The sequence below is a fragment of the Schistocerca nitens genome, chromosome 8 (assembly GCF_023898315.1).
Source record: "Schistocerca nitens isolate TAMUIC-IGC-003100 chromosome 8, iqSchNite1.1, whole genome shotgun sequence".
NCBI classification, from domain to species: domain Eukaryota; kingdom Metazoa; phylum Arthropoda; class Insecta; order Orthoptera; family Acrididae; genus Schistocerca; species Schistocerca nitens.
In genome coordinates, this window is record NC_064621.1 from 212463789 (window position 1) to 212480572 (window position 16784).

At 42.0% G+C, this 16784-nt stretch overlaps 1 protein-coding gene across 1 annotated transcript; it reads left to right on the forward strand.

Moving 5' to 3' along the window:
• Positions 1-1920: 1920 nt before the first annotated feature.
• LOC126199218 (alpha-crystallin A chain-like) lies at positions 1921-12606 on the forward strand. Its single transcript, XM_049935999.1, has 4 exons — positions 1921-2063; positions 2149-2364; positions 11075-11296; positions 12275-12606. The coding sequence occupies exons 2-4, from the start codon at positions 2149-2151 to the stop codon at positions 12392-12394; spliced, it is 558 nt and encodes a 185-aa protein (XP_049791956.1). The 5' UTR covers positions 1921-2063; the 3' UTR covers positions 12395-12606.
• Positions 12607-16784: the final 4178 nt, after the last annotated feature.

Below are 16784 nucleotides of genomic sequence, written 5' to 3' on the forward strand. Positions count from 1 at the left end.
AACAGCTGATGGTGCTCTCTAAAAATTATAAAATGGTTTGTATGAACTATTAGAGGAAACAACAGTTGAGTAAAAAAACTATTTCTAACTTTCTGTACTCGTAGTTCCTTCCCCTGGGAAGATGAATACATTTGGGAAGACTGGGAATGAGGGGAGTGTGTCGCTCAGACGACAAGTTGAGAGAAACCCACCTGTATTGAACACTGATGCAATTCATTCTGGAGTACCACTTGAATTTTTGGGATCCCCACAAGGTCAGTTTAAGGAAGAAACCAAGCAGTTCAGAAGTGGGCTTCTAGATTTCTTACTGGTAGGCTCAATCAACATGCAAGTATTATGGAGATGCTTCATGAACTCAAATGAGAAAACCTTGGACAAACATGCTCTTTACATGGAAGACTATTGAGAGAATTTAGAGAAAAGTCATACAAGGTACACATCACAACATTCTGTATTGTAGCTAGCAGACTAGGCCCTATGTTTGTAATACAGAATACGGAAAAGAAGTATGAGTGAATGTCTAATACATTAAAACATACGGTATTACTCTGAAATTTGTGATTTATTTCAAATGTTTTGTTACACATTTCAGTGTAAATGATAAACCGTGATTACCAGTGACCTACATATATAACGGTCTCACAATTTGGAGATGTGAGTATTGTCTAGACCTGTTAATCTATTAACTATACAAACTACTGCTAATTGCTGTGTTGATCATCATCTCAAGCATGAAAAAATGAAAATCAGCAGTTTCCGAGAACTGTTTAGTGAGTAAATGCAAGAAAGCCCTTAAGCAGATGAGGATCTGTCCCATATTTCTAGCTGTTGGGTCTCTCTAATTACGGAAGTAGCTGAAATTAGACTGTATGATCACAACAATATACACACTGGCTATGTAATTATCAGTTTATTTATTTGCTATTTTCTAATACAAGAACAGACCACTTGTTGCACATGAGGCAGTATATATGAATATAACACAATATTTTCACACAATTTCAAATTAATTAGTATAATTAAGCAATGCATGGAAGCATGCATGTCAGAAAGAAAATTAAACTAATTCCTCATTCAGCATTGTTTATCACAATGCTGTATGAACATAACCCGGATACTGAAAAACTAGACAAGGTGTAGGAAGACGCAGTTCGAGCATAACACTGACATATAGTTCCTTGTTTACATAACAACGACCAAAATTGAAGCATAACACATACTTTGCCAGGAGCACAATTTTGGGACACCCACCCTGGAAATCTGTTCTATGGACTTCTCTATAATGTTGTCTGATGCCTAGGTTAGTTGAAGGGTGATAATTTCGCTAGTTGTGGAACTCGTAAAGATTGAGTGCGGGATAATTGTTGTGGCGACAAACGGACATATGGCGTTGCCTAATATTTACGTTTGAGTTATATTTGAAGGTACCATATTTATCCCACTTCTCTCAATAAAACCTAAAACAACAAGGTAAAATCGGAAAATATAGTTAATGAATAAGAATTCAAAGAATATTTTGATACATATTACGTACAATATCATACATAAACCGCAGAAAATGCAAGGAATATGTATGTAACTTTCACATATATTTGGTCCGCTTTTCCGCATTTGCCACAGCTGCAACCGGGTTAGTCTGTCACCGCATTATCGATTATTCGCATTCGAACCAGGTTTTTACATTTATTCCCATAGGTTAAGCTCCATTGAATAATCTGGTCTTATTTGACGTTGCAAAATGACAGCTGTGGGCAATCTATAAGTAATTTTTAAACAACAGGTGAGCGACGTCGCTATGTCAATAGAGCTCATTATAAGTCTTGTCACCAGGCGGCACTGCTACACACGTTGTCTCCCTGATGACGTCATGAGCCTCAACCAATCAGCAGACCCAATTCCCTGGCGTCCCCTAGACGCAAGTGCAAACAAGCTCTGCAATCAAACGTTATCCTGTCACCAACATAGCTGTTTGTATTGCGATACGTTTCCAATATTTTTTCCTCGGTAAAAAAAGACCAATACTTCATAGTTTGTTGTCATTGTAGAGTTGTGTGTGAGGAAAGGTGCGTTGTAGCAATGAAAAAACTGTTTTGTAGACATATTAGTGAAACTTATAAGGAAAGTTACGCGTTCTTCAATGTTTTTCAGATGGCTTTTTTTCCTTTTGTCGCTATGTCAACTGAATTTGACCGGGCGCCGAGCTTGCTGAGTGCTGACCTCGAGCCAACTATTCTTTCTGATGATGTATTTGTCCCACGATTGGCTGCTATGCCCTTACGATCGGGATATCTGCGTTCATGGCGTCATCAGCCGGCTCGTCGAAGCGGAAGATCACATATTAGGAACAAGAAAGAAGGATTTGAGGTTAACACTTCAATATTGATATTTTTTATGTTTATCCAGCAAAAAAAATATTTATCATATTGCAATTTAAAAGATTTATTGCGTAAATGTGTGCTTCTGTCGTACTACGTACTTTTATGCATTGTGTACCATTGTTAAAAGTTCGCTTGGTCAATGTCATTTGGCATGGGGGATCAGGGCGGCTTCGTTACTTATTAACTAAAATAACTAGTTTACTGTTATGTGGATTGTTTCCATGAAAGATTATCCTTCCTCAGTAATTTGGATCATATTGTCATTTCACAGGCTATTGTTAATGGATTAAATATAATTAGTTTTGTTAAGACCAGTCAGGATACTGCTGTTAAATTTTAATGGGAAAGACTGAAACGAATTGCATTTGATTTCGTGTAGGATAACATTAGGCCTATGTGTGGAGCAGATATACTCCTACTAAGACTTAGTTTCCCAAGTAATTGTTTTGTTGCATTGTCCCAGGTCATTTTTTGTCAGCCGCTGTCCTAGATGTGGTCTGAGAGACAGTTATATTTAAATAGTCATGAAAGTTGCATTCAGTACTTCCAGTGGAGTGGTTAGGTTTTTTATGTAAAAGGTTATCTTATTACTGCACGAAAATATATTCTTATAAATTTTTAAAATTTGTTTAGGAGAAAAACATTTAAATAGAAAACTGCACAAAATGAATGTAATATTACATGAAACTGTAATGCTGTGAATACTCAAATACCCTGTTCTGAAAATTTTACTCTTCCCAGATTTTGTTAATTAAACAATAGGCCTAACATAAAAACTTCCACAAAACATTTTAAAAAATCAAAATTGTGTAGTTTTTAAGTTTTGAGTCTCCTTCCCACTGGAAAGTTTTGTAGAGAATGCAAGCTAAATTGGTATCTCTGTCTGCTCTGCAAATCACAATTATGTGCGTGGCAGAGGCTTCATCGAACCACATTTTTTAAAAGTTATTTCCCTACCATTCCCACTTTTAAACAGTGTGTGACATACACACACACACACACACACACACACACACACACACACACACACACTCTTAAATTTTTCCATGCAAACTCTGATTTACAGTATTTTCTGATGACGACCATTTCTCCCTATGTGGGTGCCAACAAAATACTGTAACACTCTGAGGGGAAAGTTGGCGATTGCAATTTCATGAGAAGGGCTTGCTGCATCGAAATTCTTTGTTTTAATGACTGCCACTCCAATTCACGTATCATCCATGGCACTCTCTCCCCCTATTTCGCAATAATACAAATTGAGCTGCGCATCTTGCAACAGTGGCAAATAGAAGCATATTTCTCATCATTTTGGATCACAGGTGGAGCATGTTTTGCTTCTTTCCAGTCATTCTACTATGACTTCTGATAGTGGTTCTCCTACACCCAAAACACTGTGAACGGTTGCACGAAGTTCATGGGGCATGTAGCAGGTGTTGTCTCACTTCTTATCTGTAATGTTACCAATGAATTTCCAAGCTTTGTCAGAAAGTGAATACTCACTAGAATATTGTCTTTGTAGGAATTGTGAAGGACAAACACATTTATCTCTATTATGTCCAATATGCACAAAAATAATGCCATTGGGCATTGTTAAAAGAGCCTTTGACGATGAGTGATATTTTTTGTGATCATATATATTTCTAGCAGAATCTTTAGCTAAAGATTCAGTCTCTACACTTCCATTTCTGTCACTCTGATCGCTTTGTCTTCACATTTGCACTTTTCCTTTCCTGAATTATGTTCATTTTCAATTTCATTGCCCCTGTCTGAACGAAAATTCTTTCCTAAACTGTCCTCAGACAGTTTGAAAACAGTATCCACGAAGTCAGGGTGAGCAACATGAGCAGTAGACGAAGACCTGGTTACTGAATCCCTGAGCCAAAGACTTAGCACTAAGAAGGAGTAATGTTATAGGGCTATGTCACATTCAGGTGGTTACTGACAAAGGAAACCATGGTAGCTTTGGGAAACAACGACTAGACAACATTGTAATCTCTTACCCCAGCTATGTGTGAAAGGAACAGAGTAACAATATTATGTAAATTGAAGATGTGGAGGGGGTGAGGGAAGAAACTGAAGACATCAGCTTTATCTGGAAATGGTAGCTATGACTAAAAATGTATGCCCGACCGGAACTTGAACCCAAGATCTCTTGTGTACTAGGCAGTAGTGTTAACCACTACGCTGCCCAGGCACAGTGTTTATTGCAGGTGCCAGAACTGTCTTGGTGTGCTCCCTGGCTGGCCCACATTCCTGCCCAGTGCCAACTATGTGCAGTCCCTGTCTTTGTCCTCTTTGGTCACTAATTTTAGATTCCCCCTGTCCAAAAGAAAAATCACCCTGCATTCATATAATTGATTCACCTTTATTAGCAAAGGATACATAACCTTCAATCCCCCCTGTGTGCCCGGGGGTTGGAATAGGTCCGAGGTATTCCTGCCTGTCGTAAGAGGCGACTAAAAGGAGTCTCACACCTTTTGGCCTTTATGTAATGGTCCCCTGTAGGGTTTGCCCTTCATTTTTCAAAATTTTTCCCAAAGAGCGACCCGATTGTGGAAGGGCACCTTACATGCTGCATAATGTCCATCGTGCATTGAGATCTTTAGCCCACTTTCTGGTTGTGGCATTGCAGTCTCGCTCGTCCTCTACCTCTTGAGCGAGGACACCTTCCTGCGCCCACTATGCAGTGTCGTTTTCTGTGCCGATGATGACCATGGAATTCTTTGCACCTCATATCCAGAACTGTAGCCAGTCCGTTGTAGTAGGGCCGTCATGTACCCTGTTAGTTGAAGCCCCTGACTACACAGGGATCGCTCTGCTGATGCCTGCACTGTTAACTCCCCCCGTATGCCAATGAGTAGATGCCAGTCACCCTGGGGCATCGGGACTCTTGGCAATGGCCATCCTGCCAGGTGGCCTTTACTGCGGCTGGATGGCGCCCGTGGGGAGGACCCCTAGTCGGAGTGGGTGGCATCAGGGTGCATGGCACGCAATGAAGCGTACATCATCACTTGCTGGTGATCGAATGTGATCAGTCTCTAAGCGTTCCAAGTCTCAGTACAATGCACGGAAGTATGATCCTAAATCATTCCCCTCCCTGGTCACAGCATGGGAGGAACGCCAGGCTAATGATGGCAGTGAGCCTTATTCACCCCGGTACCTCGTATGTACGAGAGCTGATGGGGACTGCGTTGTCTCGATGAAGCTTCAGTTTTTTGTAGAGCATTTAGAGGACAAGTTTGGGGAGGCGGAGGGCTTGTCCAAAATGTGGTCAGGGTCAGTCTTGATAAAAACGGCATCCTCTGCCAAGTCACGGGCATTACTCGCTTGTAAAAAGCTGGGGGATGTTTCCCTTACCATCACACCTCATAAGACCTTAAATATGGTCCAGGGTATCATATTCCATACGGACCTTCTTTTGCAGTCTGACGACGAGCTGCGCGCCAACTTAGAGCGGCGAAGAGTTCATTTCGTCTCGCGCGTCTATCTGGGTCTGAGGGATAATCAGGTTGCGTTTGGTGCCTTCATCTTCGCCTTAGAGGGTGACACATTACCCGTGAAGTTCAAGGTCTACCGCTATGATGTCAAGCCATATATCCCTCCCCCAATGTGATGCTTTAAGTGCTGGAAGTTCGACCACATGTCTTCCTGCTGTAATTCCAGCATCACATTTCGAGATTGTGGATGTCTACCCCATCCCAATACTCCATGTTCCCCGCCTCCCGTCTGTGTCAACTGTGTCGAGCATCATTCCCCTTGCTCACCAGAGTGCATGATTTTACAGCAAGAAAGAAAAATCATGGAATACAAGACCCTGAACCGATTGACCTACACTGAGGCCAAGAGAAAATTTGAGTGCCTACATCCTGTGGCGATGACCTCTTATGCTGCCGCTACGAGAACAGATGCAGCCCCATCAGTTCTGCGAGTTCCAGTCAGTTCTCAGAGCTGGAAGTCTACACCTGCCCCCTTGACCGTGGGGGGCACTTCCCTCCCTGTTGCTCCCGCACCACCTATCTCAGGAGCACTGTTGCCCCAACCTTCTCCGACTTCTCAGCTGGAGAAGCGTAAGTCTTCTTCGGCTCCTCTCGCTAGGAAGGGGTCCCTTGGGTCACTCCCTTCCCAGGTTTCTGCTAGTGGCTGAAGTGCCCTAAAGCAGCTGGTCGTAGGTCTTCACGATCATCCTCAGTCCTGGAGACTGAATCAGTGAAGCCCTCCTAGCCAGAGAAACCCAAGGATCAGCGAGAGAAATCCAGAAAGAAGACCCCCAAGACCAAGGGAATTGCGGTGGCACCCACACCACCACTGCCTACAAGGTCTGCGTCTGATGATGAAGTGAAGATTCTGGCATCCGCTGAGGACCTAGATCTCGCCAGACCCTCAGACACAATGGTTATATCCTGTTCAGGAAATAAGTCTGTGGCAGCAGGTGTCACTGGGGCAAAGACTGCCTCATTCTGTGTTTCATGCCTTCCCAGTCTCACGATCACATCCTCCACCAGTGGAATTGCAGCGGTTTTTTCCACCACCTGGCTGAGCTAAGGCAGCTTTTAAGCTTTCACACCTGCTTTTTGCATTGCCCTTGAGGAAACCTGGTTCCCGGCAATGTGGGTCCCAGCCCTTTGCAGCTACAGGGGATATTACAAGAACCGTAGCAAATATAATAGTGTGTCAGGTGGAGTTTGCGTTAATGTATTGCACTTGGTATGTAGTGAACCTGTGCCCCATCAAATTCCTCTTGAAGTTGTGGGTGTCAGGATGCAGACGACACAGGAAATAACTGTCTGCAATGTATATCTCCCTCCAGATGGTGCGGTACCCCTGAACGTATTGGCTGCACTGATTGATCAACTCCCTAAACCTTTCCTACTTTTGGGAGATTAACGCCCATAACCCCTTGTGGAGTAGTGCCATGCTTACTGGCCATGGCAGAGATGTTGAAAATTTACTGTCCCAACTCGACCTCTGCCTCTTAAATTTTGGGGCCGCCACACATGTCATTGTGGCTCATGGTAGTTACTCAGCCAATGATTTATCAATTTGCAGCCCGGGACTTCTCCCATCTATCCACTGGGGAGCAAATGACGGCCTGTGTGGTAGCGACCCCTTCCCCGTCTTCCTGTCACTCCCCCGGCGTCATGCCCAGAGACATGTACCCCGATGGGCTTTAAATAAGGCAGACTGGGTAGCCTTCACCTCTGCTGTCACTGACGAATCTCCCCCACGTGGTGTTATCGATGTTGTGATTGAGCAGGGGTCTTTATAGCCATCATTTCTGCGGCAGAAAACACGATCCCTCGTTCTCTAAGTGCCCCCGGCAAAAGACAGTCCCTTGGTCATCACTGGAAGTAACTGAGGCAATTAAGGAGCATCAGCGAGTTCTACAGCGACATAAGTGGCAGCCTTCCCTAAGCACGTAATAGCCTTTAAGCAGCTCCATGCCTGTGTTTGCCTGCTTATAATACGACGGAAACAGGAGTGTTCTGAAAGGTGTATGTCGACCATTTGGTGCCATACATCACCTTCCCAAGTCTGGACGAAGATCAGACGTCTTTTTGGGTACCAGACCTCAGCAGGTGTCCCTGGTGTTAACATCAATGGCATGCTCTCTACCGACGCAATTGTGATTGCCGAGCACTTTGCTGAGCACTATGCTCGAGCCTCTGTGTCGGAGAACAACCCCCCCCCCCCCCCCCAGCCTTTCACACCCTCAAACAGAGCATGGAAAGGAAAACCCTCTCGGTCACTACATGCCACAGTGAACCCTATAATGCCCCATTTACAGGGTGGGAGCACCTCAGTGTCCTTACACATTGCCCCGACACAGCCCCTGGGCTGGATCGTATCTACAGTTGGATGATAAAACATCTCTCATCATCATCTTCAACCGGATCTGGTGTGATGGTGTCTTTCCATTGCAGTGGCGGGAGAGCACCATCATTCCACTGCTAAAACTCTGTAAAAATCTTGATGTAGATAGCTATCAGCCTCATCAACATTCTCTGTAATCTGCTGGAATGTGTGATGTGATGTGGTGTGGTGGCAGTTGGGTTGGGTCCTGGAGTCACATGGCCTACTGCTCCATGTCAGGACGGCTTCCGTCAAGGTCACTCTACCACTAATAATCTTGTGTCCCTTGAATCTGCCATCCGAACAGCCTTTTTCAGGCGCCAACACATGGTTGCCGTCTTTTTTGACTTGTCTAAAGGATACAACATGACCTGGTGACGCCACATCCTTGCAACATTGTATGAGCGGGGTCTCCGGGACCCGCTCCTGATTTTTATCCAAAACTTCCTGTCAGTTCATACTTTCAGTGTCCAAGTTGGTGCCTCCCATAGTTCACCCCGTATTCAGGAGAATGGCGTTCCACAGGGCTCTTTATTGAGTGTATCTCTCTATTTTTGGTGGCCATTAACGGCCTAGCAGCAGCAGTAGGGCTGTCCGTCTCCCCTTCTCTTTATGCGGATGACTTCTACATTTTGTATTGCTCCTCCAGTACTTGTGTTGCTGAGCGGCACCTACAGGGAGCAATTCACAAGGCACAGTCATGGGCTCTAGCCCACGGCTTCAAGTTTTCAGCTGCAAAGTTGTGTGTCACGCACTATTGTCGGCATCGAATCGTTCATCCGGAACCTGAACTTTATCTTGATGATCATCCACTCACTGCAATGGAGAGGTTTCAATTCTTAGGACTAGTTTTTGATGCCCAATTGACTTGGCTACCTCACCTTCATCAGCTTAAGCGGGAGTGTTGGCAGTACCTCAATGCTCTTCGTTGCCTGAGCAACACCAACTGGGGTGCAGATCACTCTATGCTGCTGCAGCTCTACAGAGCCCTTGTTCAATCCCGGCTTGACTATGCGTGTCTGGCTTATGGTTCGGCAGTGCCCTCAGCATTGCGTTTACTCAACCCATTGCACCACTGTGGCATTCACCTAGCGACGGGAGCTTTTAGAATGAGTCCGGTGACCAGTGTCCTGGCAGAGGCCTGTGTCCCTCCATTGTGGATCCGACGTTCCGATGTGCTCAACTGCCCTCCAGTTATGTCACACACATTCGTAATTCTCCTGAGCATCCAAATTACGATTTCCTTTTCCAGAAGGGTCCTCTTTCTCCATCTGCTGTGCAGAGCACGATGAAGTAGTTCTAATCGACATGAGAACTGGACATCACTCCGGGAAGATGCCGACATCCGGTTGCGCCACAGGTGGTTGATGAAATTGCTGTTGCTATGGCAGACAACACTGCGTGTAATTCATAATCGTCAGGCAGTGTGAGTGCTGTGTTACGACAGTCGAACATCCCATGGTCCACTGTACAGAAAGTGCTTCATACCATTCTCAAATGGTATACATACAAGATCAATTTCGTGCAGCAGCTTGTACCACGCAATGAGATGTTTCCTTCGATCTCCACTTTCTCGCAAGGGTTGAAGTTGACGTGTGCTGGGCCATTCTATGGACAGGCAAAACTTGTTTTTATTTGACGGGTGAGGTGAACACACAGAATTGCCGAGCGTGTGGATTTTTACCTCGAGTCACTGTGCTTAAAGTGCCTCCGTGGTGAACGCGTCACCTTATGCTGTGGTTCCAAGTCCACATGCATCATTAGCCCATTATTTTTTGAACAGGTTGATGCTCAAGGACCAAAGACATGCAGTGTGATTGGCCAGCGTCACTGTGGTATGCTTAGCCAGCGTATCATACTGGTTGTACAGGAGAGACACATTGAACTCGACAGTTTTCATGCAAGGTGGGCCCCAGAGCACATCGATCATGATCACCTACTTCTTCAAAACACATTTGGAAAAGTTCGAATTATCAGCCGACTGTTTCCAAATGCTTGGCTGGCACAATCACCTGACCTCACTCCCTGTGATTTCTGGTTGTGGGGCTACCTGAACTACTGGGTTTACCAGGGGAACATTCACACATTTGCTGTAGCCAGCATGCCAATGGACATGCTTCGTTCTGCTGTGCAGAAAGCAATCCTGTGCTTTCAAACTCTTCTGCACACTGATGGGCACCATATTGCGCCCCATTTGTTGCAGTAATGGTATGATGTACCGTAGCAGCACGTTAAAAGTATTTCAGTTTAATTGACTCTGCATTATTTCTCTTCCCTATGTCCTTAACATTAATGTTACTGAGTTTGGTACTCGTACGGTAATCAGTTTCCATATTATAACATGATAGTTAGGGAAAGTTTAATTACAACCACTCTGTACTTAAATATGTGATCAGTATGATCAACCAGGTAAAATACTTATGTATCCATTTCAATACACTACATCTTGGTAGAACCTATATTTAAAATAACTATTAGATTGGAATACTTTCAGTTTCGTGTGGCATTCATAAACTGGTATAGAGGATAATTTTGTAGCCATCTAATCATTATTTTTCATATTATAGCTTCTGTTTTGTTAATGTGGGTGGGTATTGTAAGTCTGAATCTAGGAGTGACAGTTAAACATAGTAAATATTAAAATGTTCTGTGTTAAGTGTAATTTTAAATGCTGTGTCCTATAAACAAAATTTTGGTGATTGAATTAGGTTGACTCATATGTGGAGTAAAATGTCAGCAGAAAAACTATAAGAAGTCAGTTGCAGATGCAGTCCCTTTGTGTGTATGAAACAGAATAGCATAAAATTTCTGTTGGGATTTTGTGTTGACTGTTGTTTCTTTCATAGGTAAATCTTGATGTCCAGCAATTCAAGCCTGATGAAGTATCAGTAAAAATGCAAGATGATTTTATTGTAGTTGAGGGAAAACATGAGGAACGTGAAGATGAGCATGGTTACATATCCAGAAATTTCGTCCGTCGTTACAAGTTGCCTAATAATATTGATATAGATGCTGTAACATCAAAGTTATCATCAGATGGTGTTCTGACGATTGCAGCTCCCAAAAAGGTAAGTATGCGTAACAATATAAGGTATTTTATGATAATGAAAATTATACTGTCCAAAATGAGCTACCAGTATTACAGTAGATAGTAAGGATCCTTTGACTTTGTTCTTGCAGCATGATGAGACCCCCTGCACATTCTATAGTGGGTGAACAAAAAGTTTCTGTTTGAAGGCTGTACAGTCCGAAATTGACATACCAATCAGGCAAAATTGCCATGAGCATTGAGACAATCACCCCATCGATGCACTAGGTTGAACATACCCAGTTTGGTAAACACCGTATTCTGCTATGTGAAGTGGTCGTTACTGTCTGCTGCACATCTAACAGGAGTCATTGACACTTCAAGGCCTGTTTTAAGGGACTGAAGGCATAATAATCACATGGGGAGACATCAGGACTACAGGCCAGGTGCTCTAGTGTCTATCACTTTAGTTGACGTATGGATGAGCCTGTCCTTCCTGTTTGAGCGGTGTCTTGTGTTGAATTAGGACCAAGAACAACCGGTGCACTGTTCCACAATGGTAGTTTTTGGCAGACATGCTTCTCCATACACATTCTTCATTCTCTGATGGATGTCTACGTTGCAGCAATGCTCTCAGACGGAAACTTTGATCACCTCTTATAGTTGCCTGATGACACATCTAAACCCACCATATCCAGATCGATGGATTGGTAGACACGGTTACGTTTACTTGACCACCGAGGTCCCGAGGTCTTTACCCCATTTTGTGTGCATTGGTTTGAAGACTGACCTAGACATCTTCATGTGGTGCTTGAAACAGTTGTCCTTTGTGTGCTTGCTGTTATAACTAGAGTACAGTCCTGCTGGAACAGGATTCAAGACACCTGCAGATTAGGTCAGTTATCAAAATATTGTTCACAAAAGGAAATTATCAACTCTACAAGAAACTTGAGAACATACCATAAATTGTGGAGATAACACATCAGAAATAACATTTCTGCATATTGCTTTGTTACAGGTTCCCTCAAAAGATACCAAGGAACGTGTAGTCCCTATTGTCCAAACAAATAAACCAGCTGTCGCTGGTGCAGCAGAGGAGAATCCAGATGATAAACAGGAGAAAGCAGAGACAAAATAAATTTCACAAAAATATTACTCACATGTGAAAGATTTAATTATACATAGTACAAAATCAGTTTCATTTTGTGAAAAGAAGCTGTAATGTATGTTCCTTTAATTACTTTTTATGTATTTCATCCACTGCAGTTGTAAGACTGGATTTAGCATTTTTTAAATTATATATTTTAAGTATTACTTTTTTTTACAAATAAAGAAAACAAAATTTATAAATGTTGTGGTTTCTTTCTCCTGATGCACTTATTGGTCATATCATGAAGCAGTTAGAGAGAGCTTAAAACTGAACTATATTTACCTAATGTAATAATATTGAGCTTTTGGACAAAGTCCTTCTTCAGAAGTAGGAAGCTTTTTCACACAAGCACAATGCAGCCTTACTTGCTTGTGTGAATGTGTGTTTTTGCTGCTTATGGAGGAGAACTCTGTCTGAGAGCTGAATATTTCTTTTCCTTGGGTCTGTTGGTGACTCAGTGCGTTATTGTGGTGAGTAGCAATATCTCCTTTCCATATTATTGATATTCCATCCTGGCCCTTTCAATTGTTTAATTTATACCTATTTTAAAAGCATTTATTGGCTTTTTGGAACAAGTTATTTTGCATGACTCATATCGAGAAAATTGCTGCCTGACCTATACTCAAGTGTGTTCTTTTTAACACAACATTGTGGCCCAAGCTGTGCTTGGGCTTGATCTCCAAAGCTTTAAGAACACATTTTTGATAACTTGCCAGGGAGTATACTGTTACGTATAGACCACAAGCTGCAAATAGACACGCCCGCATCTTGTGGTCGTGCGGTAGCGTTCTCGCTTCCCACGCCCGGGTTCCCGGGTTCGATTCCCGGCGGGGTCAGGGATTTTCTCTGCCTCGTGATGGCTGGGTGTTGTGTGATGTCCTTAGGTTAGTTAGGTTTAAGTAGGTCTAAGTTCTAGGGGACTGATGACCTAAGATCTTAAGTCCCATAGTGCTCAGAGCCATTTTTTTGCAAATAGACAATGTAGAAATATTTTTGAGAGGAATGCAGATTGTAGGAATCATAAAGACAGTAAAAAAGTGGAAACTCATTTTTACAGTGACAGAAATCTTCAGTTTAGGAAGTAGGATTGTGATTACGTTGTGAATGAGAACAAAAGTATACCAGCATAGTGTACAAGATACTGTAGTTAGAAGAGAACAAAATATTATTCTAAATTCACTACACTGAGACTTCAATGGCTTTTGTTATCGTGTACTTACAAAGTGCATTTTCCTTAATGGTTGGGAGTTCATTAGAAGTGATTTGTGCCCACTTGCTTCTTTGTTGAGAGTGTTGCTTCAGTTTGCTCTTACTTCACATCAGACATTTAAAATAAATTTCTCACAGTCAAATAAACATTTTACAGTGTTATTTTGTGGTCTTGCAACAGATGAAAGTACATGTGATAAGAGACTGAAGATCATGTACAGTGTGTAAACTTTTAGATGGCAGACCTCTCCCTAGTCCTGAATCGATACAAGTCAGTAAACGTCTGGAGGCTTTGGTAGGCACGCAGTTTCGACTGCTGCCAACATTACGTAGCTGACTGTGTTGTACGAGGTAGCCATTGTCGTCTGCTTCGTTATTGTTTTACGCTGTACTGTTCTGCATGTTTTTATTGTGCAGTGTGCTAAACATTATCAAAATGAGTGAATAGGCAGTTGCTGGCCCATCTCGGGAGTCGCCAACAACCCCTACTGGTAGGCCTACGGTTAGAAGGAAACCAGTATTACGTAGCGAAGCTCGCAAAATTATATTGTGTGTGATTGAATGCTGTGAAAGGGAAAGGGAGCAGAAAAAATTGCTTCACCCCATTTACAAATCTTCCGTGAGAGCTGCTACATACACAGGACAAAGCATGCGTAGCATTGGAAGATTCAAACAGTTTTCCAAGAATCACCCTGGCGTATCACCAAAAACGCCTGGCAAGAAAAGGTAAGTTTCCATTTCAGATATTTTGTTCGTGATCACTTTGAAGGAGCCCCCTATTTCGTCCGAATTACCTTATATTTCATTTTTCCTTGCTACCGTATTGCTTTGTATGGAAGCACCACTGGTTACTGTATTATTTCGAAACACGTTCATATTACAGTACATTTCCAAATGGTTTGTGAGCTCATAGTAGACAAACATACATACATTCATTTTTATACATATAGATTTTAATGTACATGACGATTTCAGTTTCGTTTACGAACAACATTTAAAGGGAGTTTTACTTCGAAGCCTTTCGTCTGCTTTCGTGTCAGCATGATGTGCAATTTGTAGTGTCAGCACTGCAACTGGTAGGTGTGCCTTGTGTGTGTGTCCGTCCCCCCCAACGGCTCCTCTCTCCTCTCCCCATGCTTGCTACCTCCTCTCCCCGCACTCCCCTCACAACTCTGCCATCTTACAGTTAACACACTGTAAAGTTTTAATGGCACTCCTGTATTGTTCATAACATAACATTACAATTTAAAATACAGAACCACCTTTGATGCAAGCCATTTGGAATGGTATTTTGTATAAATTAATGTAATGCATAAATTGTGCGATGGGGTAGCTGTTATTAATTTAAGCTAATTTAATGCGAGACTCATAATTTTTTTCTCTGTAGTATCTGGAATTCAAGTAAGTTCTTCAGTTGTAATAGATGTTATGGTTAAGAAGACACGTAAAATGTGCGGTTTTCCACAACCAACCTACATAGTGAGACTTGATTCCGAATTGCTGCGTAGAACGTGTGATCTTATAAGTGAATCAAGAAGAAGGAAGATATTTTCAATGATTAAACATGAAAATTACAAATTATGTTAGGCATCCTTTGTCCTCTTGATTGTTTCCCAGTATTGTCCATACTTGATATATATTCAAACTTGATTATTGTAGAGGGCAGGGAAGACTTGTTATTTAGTCCTCAAGCTCATCAAATCACTTACCATGGAAGACACAATCACTTAGTGAAAGCATTATGTGCTCCGTTGGGGAACATGGTCTTATTAAATGGTTTTGTGGGCTTTACTAGTTACCCTGCCTGTCAATGTGGGCACAGAACCCACTGTAAACAATATATCTGTACAAACGACCACAGAACTTGTCATGCATTATATTTGGATGCTTTCACAGTGTCCTGTGCATACTTTTCCAATTTTTTTTATTTTATATTTTTTTATAGATCACAGCAGTAAATAGTAAGAAAATGATCATGAACTTTTTGGAATTCTGTTTCTTTTCCTTCATTTTACAAAGTTGGTGGTTTTGAGTACTGTCTGATGCACTTAAGACTACCAATGAATGAATATTAGGAAGGCAACTATATAGTTTCTAAATTTAATTCAGCAAAAATAATATTATTTTTACAGTAGAAGAATACAACACAAAATAAACATTCTGAGTTTGATCTAGATAGTACCTCGACTACATACCTCACGTTCCTCGACCCATCAGTCTCTGAGCAATATTTCTCATAAACTCCTAAATGGGAATCTTTCCATACAGCTCAAAGTACTGTTTATAAGCACTGACAAAATCCTTTTTGGATCTTCTTTCCAGGCCATAGCCATACCTAAATCTGTCGGTATGGTTCACACCTCAAATATTGCAGTTGTATACTACAGTACGGCACTGAATGTTGAGTTTAGTGCTATTATTCTGCCTTCTGGACACACATCTTACTTGTGTTCTGTGGTAACTGGAAGCAAGATACACAGTTTTATTGTGTTTCCAGAGGATGTTGTCCCATAAATCAGTAATCTCTTTTCATACTCTTAGAAAGTGAAAGGCCCAATGGGAAAGCTTTCCTGTTTGTCATGATTACCCCACAAGCCATGTTTTCCCTGCTTTTTGCAAAAGGCAAAGTGAGTGATAAAGTTATCGAAGACAAGCGTCCTGTTTTGGTCCCAAAACTTCTTTGATAAACCTGAAACTACCCTTTCTCATAACACAGTGTTCAGATTCCCTCTCCAGAGATTCATTTCTCTCTCGATAAATATTAGAGGCAAGAGTGGTTTGCAGTACACCATAGTTGACTGCTTCTTTTGGTTATGTTGTTTAACTGAATTTTTACCAGAGAATAAAATGATTGAGTCATCTATGCTTCCTCCACTGATTTTGGTTTTGGCCTGTGCCACCTTTCTACTTTTGCAAGCATTTTCATGCAAGCAGCCATTTATATCTTGCGTTTCACATTTCTCGACAGTTTTAGGTACACTGATTTCGTGCTCCACTGGTGCCTATTCTGTCATCTCTCTTTCAAAAATTGTTTAAAAAGCTAAAGATTTTTTAAAAACCATTTCAAAACCTAAATCTGCAGGAGTCTTAGTGTCATTTGCATCATCATCAATCATCATCATCATCCACTACTTCCATATTATCACCATCTGACAAATGTTTCAGAACA

Bases quoted from the DNA above. Each gene is read 5' to 3' on its own strand.
- LOC126199218 (XM_049935999.1), top strand. From the start codon at position 2,149: ATGGCTTTTTTTCCTTTTGTCGCTATGTCAACTGAATTTGACCGGGCG. The intron at 2,365-11,074 runs GTTAACACTTCA...TTTCTTTCATAG, and splicing joins ACAAGAAAGAAGGATTTGAG to GTAAATCTTGATGTCCAGCA. The intron at 11,297-12,274 runs GTAAGTATGCGT...GCTTTGTTACAG, and splicing joins CGATTGCAGCTCCCAAAAAG to GTTCCCTCAAAAGATACCAA.